General features: G+C 38.5%; 1 protein-coding gene across 1 annotated transcript; it reads right to left on the bottom strand.

Moving 5' to 3' along the window:
• Window positions 1-4,643: 4,643 nt before the first annotated feature.
• PTGS2 (prostaglandin-endoperoxide synthase 2) lies at window positions 4,644-12,241 on the bottom strand. The gene is made up of 10 exons (XM_039257199.1): window positions 12,066-12,241; window positions 11,202-11,318; window positions 10,955-11,098; window positions 9,894-10,037; window positions 9,273-9,454; window positions 8,577-8,660; window positions 8,226-8,472; window positions 7,662-7,948; window positions 6,912-7,059; window positions 4,644-6,774 (listed from the first exon to the last, which is right to left on the bottom strand). The coding sequence occupies exons 1-10, from the start codon at window positions 12,115-12,117 to the stop codon at window positions 6,365-6,367; spliced, it is 1,815 nt and encodes a 604-aa protein (XP_039113130.1). The 5' UTR covers window positions 12,118-12,241; the 3' UTR covers window positions 4,644-6,364.
• Window positions 12,242-13,399: the final 1,158 nt, after the last annotated feature.

The raw sequence follows: 13,399 nt of genomic DNA on the forward strand, positions 1-13,399 counted from the left end.
GTAGTGACTTATGTCTGGAATGAAAAGCAGAAAATGATTTACCTAACTGTTTACTCTTTATCTTAAATGACTCCCCTCTTTATCTTAAATGACTCTACTTCATAGCCGGACTATGGCTAAGCTCTGTAAAAGTTTGAGTCCTTAATAGTACTTTGGAATTGGAGTTGAAGTCAGGGAACAATTGTGCTTTCTAATATTTCCTTTTTTAACCTCAGCTTTGTTGATAACTATAGGAAACAAAGCAGCTCTGAGTTTCCTACGTCTGTCATATTAAGTTTTTAAACTATAATTATTGAATAAGTTCCAACACATGTCAAAGATATATATCTATATCTATATACAGTAAAACCTTGGATTATGAGTAACTTGTTCTGAGAGTGTTCCACAAGACAAACAAACATTTCTAATAAATTTTAACTTGGTAAACGAATGATGTCTTGGAAAGCCTGGGTGGCTCAGTCGGTTAAGCGTCCAACTTCAAGCTCAGGTCATGATCTCACGGTTCATGGGTTTGAGCCCCGCATCGGGCTCTCTGCTGACAGCTAGCTCAGAGCCTGGAGCCTGTCTTTGGATTTTGTATCTCCCCCTCTCTCTCTGACTCTCCCCTGCTTGTGCTGTCTCTCTCTGACTCTCAAAAATAAATAAAAAACATTTAAAAAATTTTTTTAAAAAAAGACAAAAATGAATGATGTCTTGCAATATGAGTACTATGTGAGAGAGAATTTTTCTTTGCCAATTTGGCTGGGTGTCCACTCTAGGATCATCTATTGTGGCAGTCTGGTTAAGAGTTAAGGAAATCAAATGATATAAAAATGGCCTATGACCCTATTCTTGCCACCAAGAATAGCATTGCCTCTCTTCCTTTTTTCTTTTAATTTTTCTTTTGAAATAACTGTAGATTAATAGGACATTGCAAGACATGTACAGGGAGGCACCATGCAACCTTCATACCACCTCCTCTAATGTTGTTATCTTACATAATTCTAGTCAAATATCAAAATCAGGAAATTTACCTTGGCACAATCTACAGACCTTATTCAGCTTTCACCATTTATACATGTGTGAGTGTGTTTGCATAGTTCTATGCAATTATGGCACATAAGTAGTTTTGTGTAACTGCCACCTCAATCAAGTTGCAAAAATATTCAATCAGCACAAGTCTCCCTCATGCTACCCTTTTATAACTATTAACTATCCTGCAATTTCTAATCTGGTAACCACAGATCTGTTCTTTTTTCTTATAGTTTTGTTATTTCCAGAATGTTATATAGAGAGAATCATAGAACAGGTAACTTGTAAGACTGGCTTTTTTCCCCCATTCACAAAACTCCTTTGAGTTCCATCCAAGTTGTTTGATGTATCAATATTTGTATTTGTTTTGCTGCATAGTACTCCGTGATATGGATATACCACAGTTTGCTCCAGTTTGTTTAACCATTTACCTTTTAAAAGATATTTGAATTATTTTGCTTGGAGCTTTTATGAATAAAGTTGCTGTGAACCTCCATGTAGAGATTTTTGCATGAATATAGGTTATTTTTCTGGGATAAATGCCCAAGAGCACAACTGCTGGATTGTATAATAAGGTATAATAATGATCCTTCAAAGATTTCCATGTGCCAGTTCCTAGAACCTGTGAATATGTCGCTTTACATGACACAAGGGACTTTGTATATGTGAAAAAAAAATGTGGATCTTGAGGAAGGGAGATTTTCCTGGGTTATCTTCATGGACCCAAAGTGATAAAAAGGGTTCTTATGGGAGGGAGGCAAGAGTATCAGAGTCAGAGAGATTAAAAGATGCTACCATAGGGGCGCCTGTGTGGCTTAGTTGGTTAAGCATCCGACTTTCACTTAGGTCATGATCTCACGGTTCGTGGGTTCGAGCCCTGCATCGGGCTCTGTGCTGACTGCCAGCTCAGAGCCTGGAGCCTGTTTCACAATCTGTGTCTCCCTCTCTCTCTGACCCTCCTCTGCTCACGCTGTCTCTCTCTCTCTCTCCTAGAAATAAATAAAAAAAAAAAAAAAAAAAAAAGATGCTACCCTACTGGCTTTGAAGGTAGAGAAAGGGACCATGAGCCAAGTAATGTGTGTGATTTCTAGAAGCTAGCAAAGGTGAGAGACAGATTCTGTCCTAGAGTTTCCAGAAGAAACACAGCCCTGCTGACACCTTGATTTTAACTCATACAATCTATTTCTTACTTCTGACCGCCAGAACTGTAGATAATAAATTTGTGTTGTTTTAATCCAGAAAGTTTGTGGTAATTTGTCATAGCATCAATAGAAAACTAATATACATGGTAAGAGAATTTTTAGTTTTAGAAGAAACTGCCAAATTATTTTTCCAGAGTGGATATCTTGCCTTCTAAGATCTTACTCTTTCTTCAAGGATCAACACATATTCTACTTCTTTCATGAAGCCTATCCTTATTCACTTATTGAATATTTTGTGATGTCTTTTAAGTATCAGACGCTGTTCTAAGAATAGTGAATGTTGCAAACCAGGTCATTATTTTCTTGGACATGAAATTCTAGTGAGGGGACACAGATAATAAGTAAACATACAAATCAAAGTAATAGAAAGAAATGCCAGAAAGAATATGAACGAGCTTTAGTAGTTGCTTTAGTTTAGGTGGTTGGAGAAGGGCTTTCTAAGAGGGCAAATTTGAGCCAAGATTTGAGTGTTAAGAAAGATCCAGCCACGTGGAAATCTGAAAAAGAAACATTCTAAACAGGGGCAACAGCTTGAGAACCCCTGATGGAGGTGAGCTAATCAGAAAAAAGTTGTGGTGGGAGCACAGTGAACAAGGGTAGGAAATTATGGTAGATGAGATTGGGTAGTTAAGCAGGGGACTGAATACTGAGACTTTCTAGCGTAGAATTAAGAGTTTGGATTTGTCCATTGTGTAATAGGAAGCCACTGGAAGATTTCAAACAGGAGAGGAACATGATCTGATGTATGTTTGAAAATTGCCAGTCTCATTGCTATAAGGAGAATGGTTTGGAATGAGGCAAAGAATAAAAGAAGGAAAACCAATTGAGAGATAATTGCATCAACTAGTTTGGCAGTATTGGAATTAGAAAAAGAGCGACAGGTGTAGGATCTGTTTGTGGGTTAGAGTCAACAAGATTGCTGAATTGGCTATGGGCATGAAAGAAAGAGGGGTTTTTGCTTGAGAAGGAGATTGTGGTATACTTAACTTTGGATGATTATTATTTTGGGTATGTGGTGCAAAGAGGGCAGAGGTTGTAAAATAAGCTATTGAACTTATGTATTTGAGTGGATACGTTGTCATTGACAACTGGAGATTGATTCTGCAGACATAAAATTTGGGAGTGATAATTAATGTCTCAATTTATGATTGTGTATGGGATTAACCTGGAAAAGGGCAGATGAAGAGGGGGATCAGGGGATCAAGGCATTTCAATTAATACAACGGAGGGTGAAGAGAATTTTTTTTTAAAAAAATCTGAGTAATTGGGGCGCCTGGGTGGCTTAGTCGGTTAAGCGTCCGACTTTCGCTAAGGTCATGATATCCCGGTTAGTGGGTTCGAGCCCCACATCGGGCTCTGTGCTGACTGCCAGCTCAGAGCCTGGAGCCTGTTTCAGAGTCTGTGACTCCCTCTCTCTCTGCCCCTCCCCTGCTCATGCTGTCTCTCTCTCTCTCTCTCTCTCCTAGAAATAAATAAAACATTTTAAAAATAAATAAATAAATAAATAAAAAATCTGAGTAATAGCACGCCGTGAAGGCAGAGAAACACCAGTACCAGACTGTGAAACCAAGGGACAAAAATCTTTCACTAAGGAAACTATAGGCATTGTGCTGAATGCTACTAAGAAGTCAGATTAGCAGATTGGGAGGATGGCTGAAACGAAGTTGGGCCAGCAAAGTACAATGGAGGGAGAGTAGACAGAGAATGAAGGAGCAAATATAATGATGGGCAATGGAATCTTAACTAGATGCCTATGGAAGGAAATTAGATAAATGGGATAATGGATCAGTAGGCTCAATGAAGCTAGACAGTTATATGTTAAAGTATGAGTACTAAAATAGGTGAGCTAGAAGGTAAGTCAAGGAAGATGCTTGAAACCAAGATTTTGGAAATGGTATAACAATTGATGATAAGATCAAGGCATGTGTAATTATAGGAAATGGTGGAAGAAGGTATCACAGGAATGAGGAAGGCCAAAGAAGAGAAAAGTCAGGCAGGATGTTAAGCAGGTGGTCCATGTGGATATCGATATTACCAAAACATCAAGATTAGGAGTACAACAGAAGTCCATCAGCCAGGTATTAATGATTTGCCCAGCTGACTACAACATCCCCTCTTTGAACTTCCTTTTAATTTTGTACCTCCGTAGCAATTTTATCTTCTTTTTGCTTTCTGTGTACTTGGTTTTTTCCCTTCTTCTAGATTAGGCAATGAAAACAAGTGTGTTGCTATTTCCTATAATAGCACACAGCACACATTTTCCAACTCAGTGTTGCAGTGAATAAGAATAATAAATAGTGACCCTGGGAAGTCTCTCTCTGAGGGCAGAACCATTTCATTAACGAGTCTAGTTTGGAATAGATAGGAGAATGCAAGACAATGGTTTAAGCACGGCGCTTTAGAGAAACCATAGGTCTTATGACAAAGATGTATGGAAACAGTCAAAATTTATTGTAGAAGAGATTTTTCCATTCTTAAATAGTATAAAAATAAACAGTCATTTGTTTCAACAGTTACATTTGACATTAAGTTAATTTAAATACACATTTGTCTTAGGCACCAAAACCTTTGTATATTATATTCCAAATCCTTAGGTTTGGTCAGCAGGTTGATGTTAATAAAAGTTTTTTTTAATCAGTGAAGTTACCAGTTTTTCATACAAGCCCCTCTAATATTGACTATTTCTTAATTAACTATAATTTTTTAAACATAGAATCTTAAAAAATCCCCTGAGTTATTCCTTTAATAAAATTTCATTTTCTCTACCTAAAAGACATGCTTTTTCAATTATTTACAAAGATTGATGGTATCTGTAATCAGTGCTTGATTTAAAAATATTAAAACTCACAGTGCTTTGCACATGTCTCCTCAATAAGTTATAGCTGAATGAATTAATGAAGGATCCACAGGTCCTTCAAAAATGTATAAAAGGTCAGTATTGTGGCACATCCAGGCTAATGAGACACAGTGTTGTCTGTGGGCTGGTGTATGGGTAAACCTTCCATATTTCAATATACCAGAGTTGAGTTGCTGAAAATTTATTCGGAAATTTTATCTGGTAATTTTTCTTGTAGTTTACATTATAATTCAGAGAGTTAATCTCAAAGAAGATATACTGATTCTCACATAATGCAAAAAAATCAATGATTGCAGCCTAATCCTAGTTTACTATAACATCCTAACAAAACATAAATAATAATCCTCAATAAATTAAGTAGTATACAGTACCAGCAAATGTCAGCTGACAATGAGATGTGGAAAAGAAGAAACATGTTCTTCCTGAGAACTATTCAGGAATTGTTTGGTTTTGTTTTTCAAGAAGAAAGGACATTCATTAGAACAGAAATACATTTTCTTCTATCAAGAACCCCCCGCAATTCTCTGTAATGTGTTCAAAGCCTGTATCTAAGTCTACAAAGAGGCTTCTTCCATTACACGTAGTTAAAATTAATTATAAATAAAATTCTCTGCTTTTCACTTAAGTGTATGCCCTTTTGTAGAGGCCTTTTTTAAGGGCTGGTTTTTTTCTCTCTTTCATTTTTCTTAAGAGGAGCTAAGTTACTAGTAGTCCTGAGTTGAGGTTTTCCTGAAAACTTGCAAAAGTTCAGATACGAACATGGAGACAGAGGAAAAAAGATAAAAAAGAAAATAGAGTCCACAGAAAGATGAACTCAGATCTTAAAACCGAGAAAATGAAATAGAAGGAGTAAACTGACCAGAAGAGAGTCTCTCCCAGTATAATAGCAACAGAAGGAGGAAAAGAAACAGGTACAGGTAGTTGTTTCTCATGCATCATGGAGGATACACTGGGAAAAAAAAAAAAACTTGCAGCACATTTTGCCATCTTGGACCAGCATTTAAAAGTCCAAACAGCTTTGTTTTTGTTCTTATTATAAATAATATAAACTGAAATTCAAGTAAAAGGATGTCAAACTCATTGCCCACCGGTTTATAAAAAAGAATGAAAATTGTTTTCCTCTTTGACCTGAAGGAATGACATCTTTAAAGCAGTGACATGAAAATCTTCACAAGTACGACCCCTTTCTCCTTAACAGAAGATGTTAAGTAACATAAGGAGTTTAACATAAATATTAAATAATTAATTTAAAAGAAATAGTCCACATAAATAAATAAATAGGATTAGTAGCCTTCTATAGTTCAGTTGAACGTTCTTTTAGCAGTACTGTGGGATTGATCTCATCCAGTCCAGAGTGCGAAGAGCTTGCATTAATGGTGACTGTTTTGGTGAGCTGTGGATCTTGAACACTGAATGCAGTAAAAGGACAGCCCTTCACGTTATTGCAGATGAGAGACTGAATTGAGGCAGTGTTGATGATTTTAAAGCCTACTTCTCCACCAAAAGTGCTAGGCTTCCAGTAGTCAGGCGAACATATAGGATTACCCATAAGTCCTTTCAAGGAGAATGGTGCTCCCATTTCTACCATGGTCTCACCAAAGATGGCATCTGGGCGAGGCTTTTCTACCAGAAGGGCAGGATACAGCTCCATGGCATCAATATCACCATAAAGTGCTTCTAACCCCGCAGCCATTTCCTTCTCCCCTGTGAAGGTGACAAAGACAGATATACAACCAATGTAAAACTTTATCCCCCCAAAATGTTTTAATCCTATGCTGAATCTGCTTTCAACTTCTCTGTTGTTTCCATTTGACTTTTGATTCTTTTAAGAAGTTTCTTACCTGTAAGTTCTTCAAATGATGTATAGGGCTTCAGCCGAAAGCGTTTGCGGTACTCATTAAGAGACTGGTATTTCATCTGTCTGCTCTGGTCAATTGAGGCCTTTGCTACTTGTTGCACTGCAGCTGGAACATTCCTACCACCAGCAACCTATGGAAAATGAATTAAATTGTAGAACAAAATTTTAAGGCATACTTATGGTGATTTGTTTTAAACATCCATTCCTTGGGTACAAAGTGATAAGACTGATGTTCCCAGCTGAGACCTAAACTATCCAAGTTAGAAATATTTATTTCTAGGAGTGCCTGGTGGCTCAGTGGGTTGAGCGTCTGGCTCTGGCTCAGGTCATGATCTCACAGTTCATGAGTTCAAGCTCCACATCAGGCTCTGTGCTGACAGGTCAGACGTTGGAGCGTGCTTTGGATTCTTATACTCTGTGTTTCTCTTTCTCAAAAATAAATAAACATTAAGAAACTGGTAAGAAATATTTCTTCCTATGATCTATAGATTGTATAATTACAATTATAGAAAGTTTTTGAAAATATTTTTCAGGTATGACTCCCAATTTCTATTTGATAGCGGTAGACTACAAGTTCAGACTTTTCAAAAAAAAAAAAATGGTAGACTTTTCAAGGAAAGAATTGACTAACAAAATAATTACTCTTTCAGTGAGTTTCATAAAAGTCATTTCAAGGGCATAAATTCTAGTTACTGACTAATCCTTCATTTCGTTTTTCAATAACAAGGCTTACCCTGCCAGCAATTTGCCTGCTGAATGATTCCACGAACTGGGTCAGCCCATGTTCCAGTAATATAGAGTTGTTGTAGATAAACTGCTGGAAATTGTACTCCTGGTCATCTATTTGCAAGGTGTCAGGCAGAAGAGGATGCCAGTGGTAGAGTGTGTTAAACTCAGCAGCAATACGGTTTTGGTACTGAAATTGCTGGTTGAAAAGCAGCTCTGGGTCAAACTTCAGTTTGAAGTGATAGCCACTCAAGTGCTGTACATAGTCTTCAATCACAATCTTAATGGTTTCTCCTATTTACACAAAATAAAAAATTTAGAGCGTTAATTCTCTGATTACCAACTTTCAAACAGTGGAAATGCAATTTTGTTAATCCGCTAATTCCTTCACTTTTTTCCTTTATACCATCAAAACAAAAAGTATTTCTATTACCAATCATGCTCAAGGATTGAAGTCATATGGAGCATGTGATTTTATATTCCCTACATTCTTCCAGAACTACATACCAGAAGTAACTAGTTTTCTCTGGGGAAGAGGGTTTTATTTAAATTCATTTCTCTTCTTGTTTACCTATCAGTATTAGCCGGCTCGTCTGGAACAACCGCTCATCATCCCATTCTGGATGCTCCTGTTTAAGCACATCACACACTCTGTTGTGTTCCCGTAGCCAGATTGTGGCGTACATCATCAGACCAGGCACCAGACCGAAGACCTCCTGGCCCACAGCAAACCGCAGGTGTTCAGGAACATGAGGTGGGTAGATCATCTCGACCTGAGTATCTTTGACTGTGGGAGGATATACCTCTCCATCGATTATCTAAAAACACAGTAATAAAAATGTTAAACTTTCATCAGTAGAGATTTTTAAATACAGGTAAGTGGTGACTCATCAATAATTCTTAATACTCAAATGGAACAAACCTGGTATTTCATTTTTCCGTCCTTGAAAAGGCGCAGTTTATGCTGTCTATCCAAAGTTTCACCATAAATATGATTTAAGTCCACCTGGAAGGTTATGGAAAATTTTTAATTTGTTGCTTTTGAAGTTCTACAAAGTGTCTATAATATATCATTAAATAGTTTGATAAAACACCTATTTGTCTCACAGCCACAAAATACTAACTTGTTTATCCACTGACGCTACAAACCTAGAGGTCTCTTGTGCTTAAAGGTATTTAGTATCTCAAGTGGAGTTTATAAATATATAATACACCACTATAACTATATGGTATTTCTTTTAATAAGCATCAGAAAATGTATTACTGATATAAAATTCTTACTGATAAACTGAAACTGTGTCATTGAATTTGAAGGGAAAATAATACTGCAAAAATCTCATAATATGTAAAGCAGCATAGTCAGGGTACTAATAAAAGTTTGAAGAGACAACTTTTTACAGTGCTAATATTTTAAACTAAAAATATAAGAGCCAAATTACAAATAATAACATCTGTATGCATATACGTGCGTGTGCATGTGTGTCTTTTTCGTAAGCCAGTGAATTAAAATGGAAATCCCACTAAGGTTTTTATAGACAGGGCATTTTTTAAAAAGAGGCCTTTAATATTAGCACTCGGTATGATTTTTTTCTATAATTCCAATTTAATTCTGTCTTACCCCATGGCCCAGTCCTTTGGTGAAAGCTGGTCCTCGCTTATGATCTGTCTTGAAAAATTGATGGGTGAAGTGTTGGGCAAAGAATGCAAACATCATATTTGTGCCCTGGGGGTCAGGAATGAACTTTCTTCTTAGAAGAAATTTTTCCACAATCTCTTTTGAATCAGGAAGCTCTTTCTTGCCTGAAAATCCGAGAGAAAGAGAAGATAAGAATAATCTACATGATCAAGGAAGCAGATAGTAAATGGGAACCTGAAGGAGACATACAACTGGGAGAATTATAATGTAAATGGAAGTTCTAAGACAGAGAGGAACACCTTCTTATTGAATGATGTTATCTATTTAAACTAGTATTTTAACTAGTTTTAATTCAGCATTAATGAAAGAATTTGAAAACATGAAGATGTTATACCAAAATGCCCACCTTCATGGAAAAGTTTACAGAGAGTCATACTCTCAAAAACAAAACAAAACAAAATAAAAAAAAACTCCAAAGATATCCATAAGAAAGCAAAAAAAAGTGCTTTTATTAACAAATTAATGACAATTCAGAGTCGAATTTTTGTAGGTAGCAATTTAGTCCCTATTGCAATGAATACCTCTGTACCTCGCCATACTCACCTTTCACACCCATGGGTGTTGGGCAGTCATCGGCCACAGGGGGAAGAGCTCTGGTATAATAGGAGAGATTGGAAAAGGCTTCCCAGCTTTTATAGCCATAGTGCACATTGTAAGTTGGCGGGCTCTCAATCAAATGTGACCTGGCTGAAATTTTCAAGAAAAAAAAAATTGTTTTAATTTTTCCCATACACAAGACAAACCAATGTTCATTTTTACTGTAACATGGGCAAAACGGCACCAAAGACTGAATTTAGTTCCAACAAAGATAACCTATTGTATAATAGACACACTTTAAAGTCTAACTGCTGCTGTACTAAAGAAATCCGAAAGAATGATTCATTACAATGCATCTCTGGGGTGCGTGGGTGGCTCAGGCAGTTAAGCTTCCGACTTTGGCTCAGGTCATGACCTCCCAGTTTGTGAGTTTGAGCCCCATGTCTGGCTCTATGCTGACATCTTGCAGCCTGGAGCCTGCTTTGGATTCTGTGTCTCCCTCTCTCTCTCTATCCCTTCCCAGCTCATGCTCTCTCTCTCTCTCTCAAAAATAAACATTAAAAAAATAAAAAAATGCATCTTTAATAAAGTATATATACTTTACACAAAACATGAGCTAGCCATCTTGAGTTTTGAAATAATCAGCTACTTACTGCTTAAGAGAGGCCTATGAAGGAATGTCTGGGCAGGACACCCACTTTAGAAATAAAGTTATTTTCTTGCTGACCCCAAATCCAAATTAACCATTTATTTTAATGGATGCCACGCTGTGGCCCATGGACATTTAGTAAACAACTGGACCACACTTGCTTCACAAATTGGCAAGACTAGTGAATTTAGAAGAGGTGTACAGGATTGTACGTAGAATTTGAAGTGAGACAGAACTTTATAAGCCAGATGAGACTGAAAATGTCAATATTTTTGGCCATTAAGATAGAAGGAAAACTAAAGTCATTTTATAACAAGATTGAAAATATATTTCAGGATTAGGTTTAATAACTTAAAGTTTTATAAAGTGCATTTTTCTTTGACGAAGCTAAAAACCTTAGAAAGGGACTTGTACTTACATGTCAACACATATTTCATAATTGTATTTTGCAGGAAGGGAATGTTATTGACAATGTTCCAGACTCCCTTGAAGTGGGTAAGTATGTAGTGCACTGTATTTGGAGTGGGTTTCAAGAATAATTTTATTCTCGTCAGAAGTTCAGCTGCAAAAAAGGAGAGAACAGGACCCATTATAAGGCGCTAGTCTGTAAAGTGATAACTGGATATATTCCCAGCCCCAATGAGGGCACCCAAGGGCAAACTTACGTGTTGAACAATTTTCGCCATAGAATCCCGTTCGGGTACAGTCACACTTATACTGGTCAAATCCTATGCTCAGACAGACACCTTGGTTTTGGCATGGGTTGGAACAGCAAGGATTTGCTATAATAGAAGTAAGGACAGTATATAAGTCATTCTTCAGTTTCTTAACCTTGACTTAAACATTTAGTTGTTTTACATACTGTGGGTCAACTTTACATTAATAAATTCAAGAAACATACAGGTAGTCATGGGAAAACAATGTTTTTAACCTGTCACATACAATGATCATAATGAAAATACCAACTCCCTTTTCTATATAAGGGTAATAATATTCAACAATATTCAACCACATTAGTCATGTTGCTAAGCTTTTTCTTAGTAACATTTTAGATGTTGAACACATTTAAGGAGCTCAAAAACATAGCACTTTCAAAACTAAAGTGGACATATCTAGTGAATCAATCAAAATTTAGGGTAAATTTCAATGTAAAAACATCTTGTTTTTAAAATACTGACTCCTATTCCCTAATAGTAGGCACCGCACACAAGCATTTCACATATATTGATCGTCCCTATCGTACCATAATAACAATCTGCAAATTAGAATCACTATTCCTCTTTAGTAAGATGAGAAAAGTGACACCCACACCGGTTAAGTAACTGCCTCATGATGATCAGAGCTGATGGAAAAGGTGGGATATATACCCAGTTCTTTCGGACTCCAATGGTCCAACCTCTTCACCAAGTCAAACACCGTCTCCATTCCGGCACTGTTCACAGTACCGGGAGGACCCGGGCGGCCGGAGCCGAACCTCGTCCGGGGTTACGGAACCGAGGAGTCCCCGGTGCGGGGCGCCAGGTACTCACCTGCACCGCAGAGCGTCAGGGCGGCGCAGAGCAGCAGGGCGCGGGCAAGCATCTCGGCGGCGGGCGGAGCGCGGGCTGGCGGAGGCGTTGCCGTACTTGGGCTCCCGGCGGCGGAGCTGGAGGTGGCGCTGTGCGAAGTTTGCGAGCGTATCCTGAAGCTCGCTGCAAGTCGTTTGACAACTGGAAGCTAACGGAGAGAACCTTCCTTTTATGCGTGAAAACTAAGCCCACGTGACGGCGGCGTGACTGTTTCTTTCCGCCTTTTTTTTTGACCCCCCTCCACACTCCCCCTGTCTACTTAATTGCGTAAGACCCGAGTGGGGGCAGGAGTTTTACCCACGCAAATGAGAAAATCGGAAACCTGGGAAGCTGCCTTCGGCTTCCCCAAGGCGGGTGCAAAGCGAATGGCCCCCCTCCCTGCTCCGATCTCACGGTTCACCTCCCCCAGCTCCGGAGTGCAATTTGCGCCAGATTCCCTTCCTCCCAGTCTTTGACCCGGAGCTTTCCGGACCCGGTGCCTTGACGGATCCCCTTAGAGGGAGGGGGGACACTCGGCTTCCTCTCCCGGAATCCGAGCGGCTGGAGGTCCCGGAGCGCAGGGAATCCCCCTGCGCTGCCGCCCCCGTGTCTCATCCTCAGGTCTTTGCGGGGCCGGAGGAGTCACAGTCTGGACAGACTGGGCCAAGAAAGGCTGACATGTTTTACACGTCATGTATTTCAAACATGTCACGATTTTAGTGACGACCCTTAACCTGGTGTATATGCAGCAATACGTACTTATATACATCATTTTTTTTTAATTTGGCCGGATAAAATATAATAGCTATAGTCAGTATACATATCTGTAACTTCTCTTTAAATTAAGCTGTTCTTAACATAAATGTTGTTCTCCACACCACCACCCCTTCCTTGCTTCTTGGAGAGAGAAAAGAAAATGTTAATTCCTCTCCACAATACTGCTTCTAAGCAGTTATCATGTAAATAGTCCATCCGAGCTTGAGCGATCACCGCAATAACGTTTCCTCTCCGATGAAAAAAGGAAGGCAAGGGGCCCAGGGTCTGCGGGGATACTAAACGCCCGAAATATCTGCCTTAAAGCGTTTCTTTCTCGGCTCCGCGGTTCACGTTGCTTACCAGACCTTCACAGGAGACACACATAAGAGGAATAAGATCCTTAAAATTTGCTTTTGTGTCTTTTCTGCCCACTTTTCCAAGATGATGATGTGGCAATGGATCAAAGTACAACACTGCATTTATTTTTCAGTTGTCTGGGCTTATTAATACAAATTTTATATTCTCATTTTGGTACATGGTTTGATGAGGAATTGAGTGGA

This window comes from Hyaena hyaena, unplaced genomic scaffold, assembly GCF_003009895.1.
Source record: "Hyaena hyaena isolate Hyena2069 unplaced genomic scaffold, ASM300989v1 scaffold_606, whole genome shotgun sequence".
Lineage (NCBI taxonomy): Eukaryota > Metazoa > Chordata > Mammalia > Carnivora > Hyaenidae > Hyaena > Hyaena hyaena.

Excerpts from the sequence above, each read along its gene's own strand:
- PTGS2 (XM_039257199.1), bottom strand. The coding sequence starts at position 12,117 with ATGCTTGCCCGCGCCCTGCTGCTCTGCGCCGCCCTGACGCTCTGCGGT. Across the intron at positions 7,949-8,225 it reads GAGCCGGCTAATACTGATAG|GAGAAACCATTAAGATTGTG; the intron begins GTAAACAAGAAG and ends TTGTGTAAATAG. Across the intron at positions 7,060-7,661 it reads GCAGGCAAATTGCTGGCAGG|GTTGCTGGTGGTAGGAATGT; the intron begins GTAAGCCTTGTT and ends CATTTTCCATAG.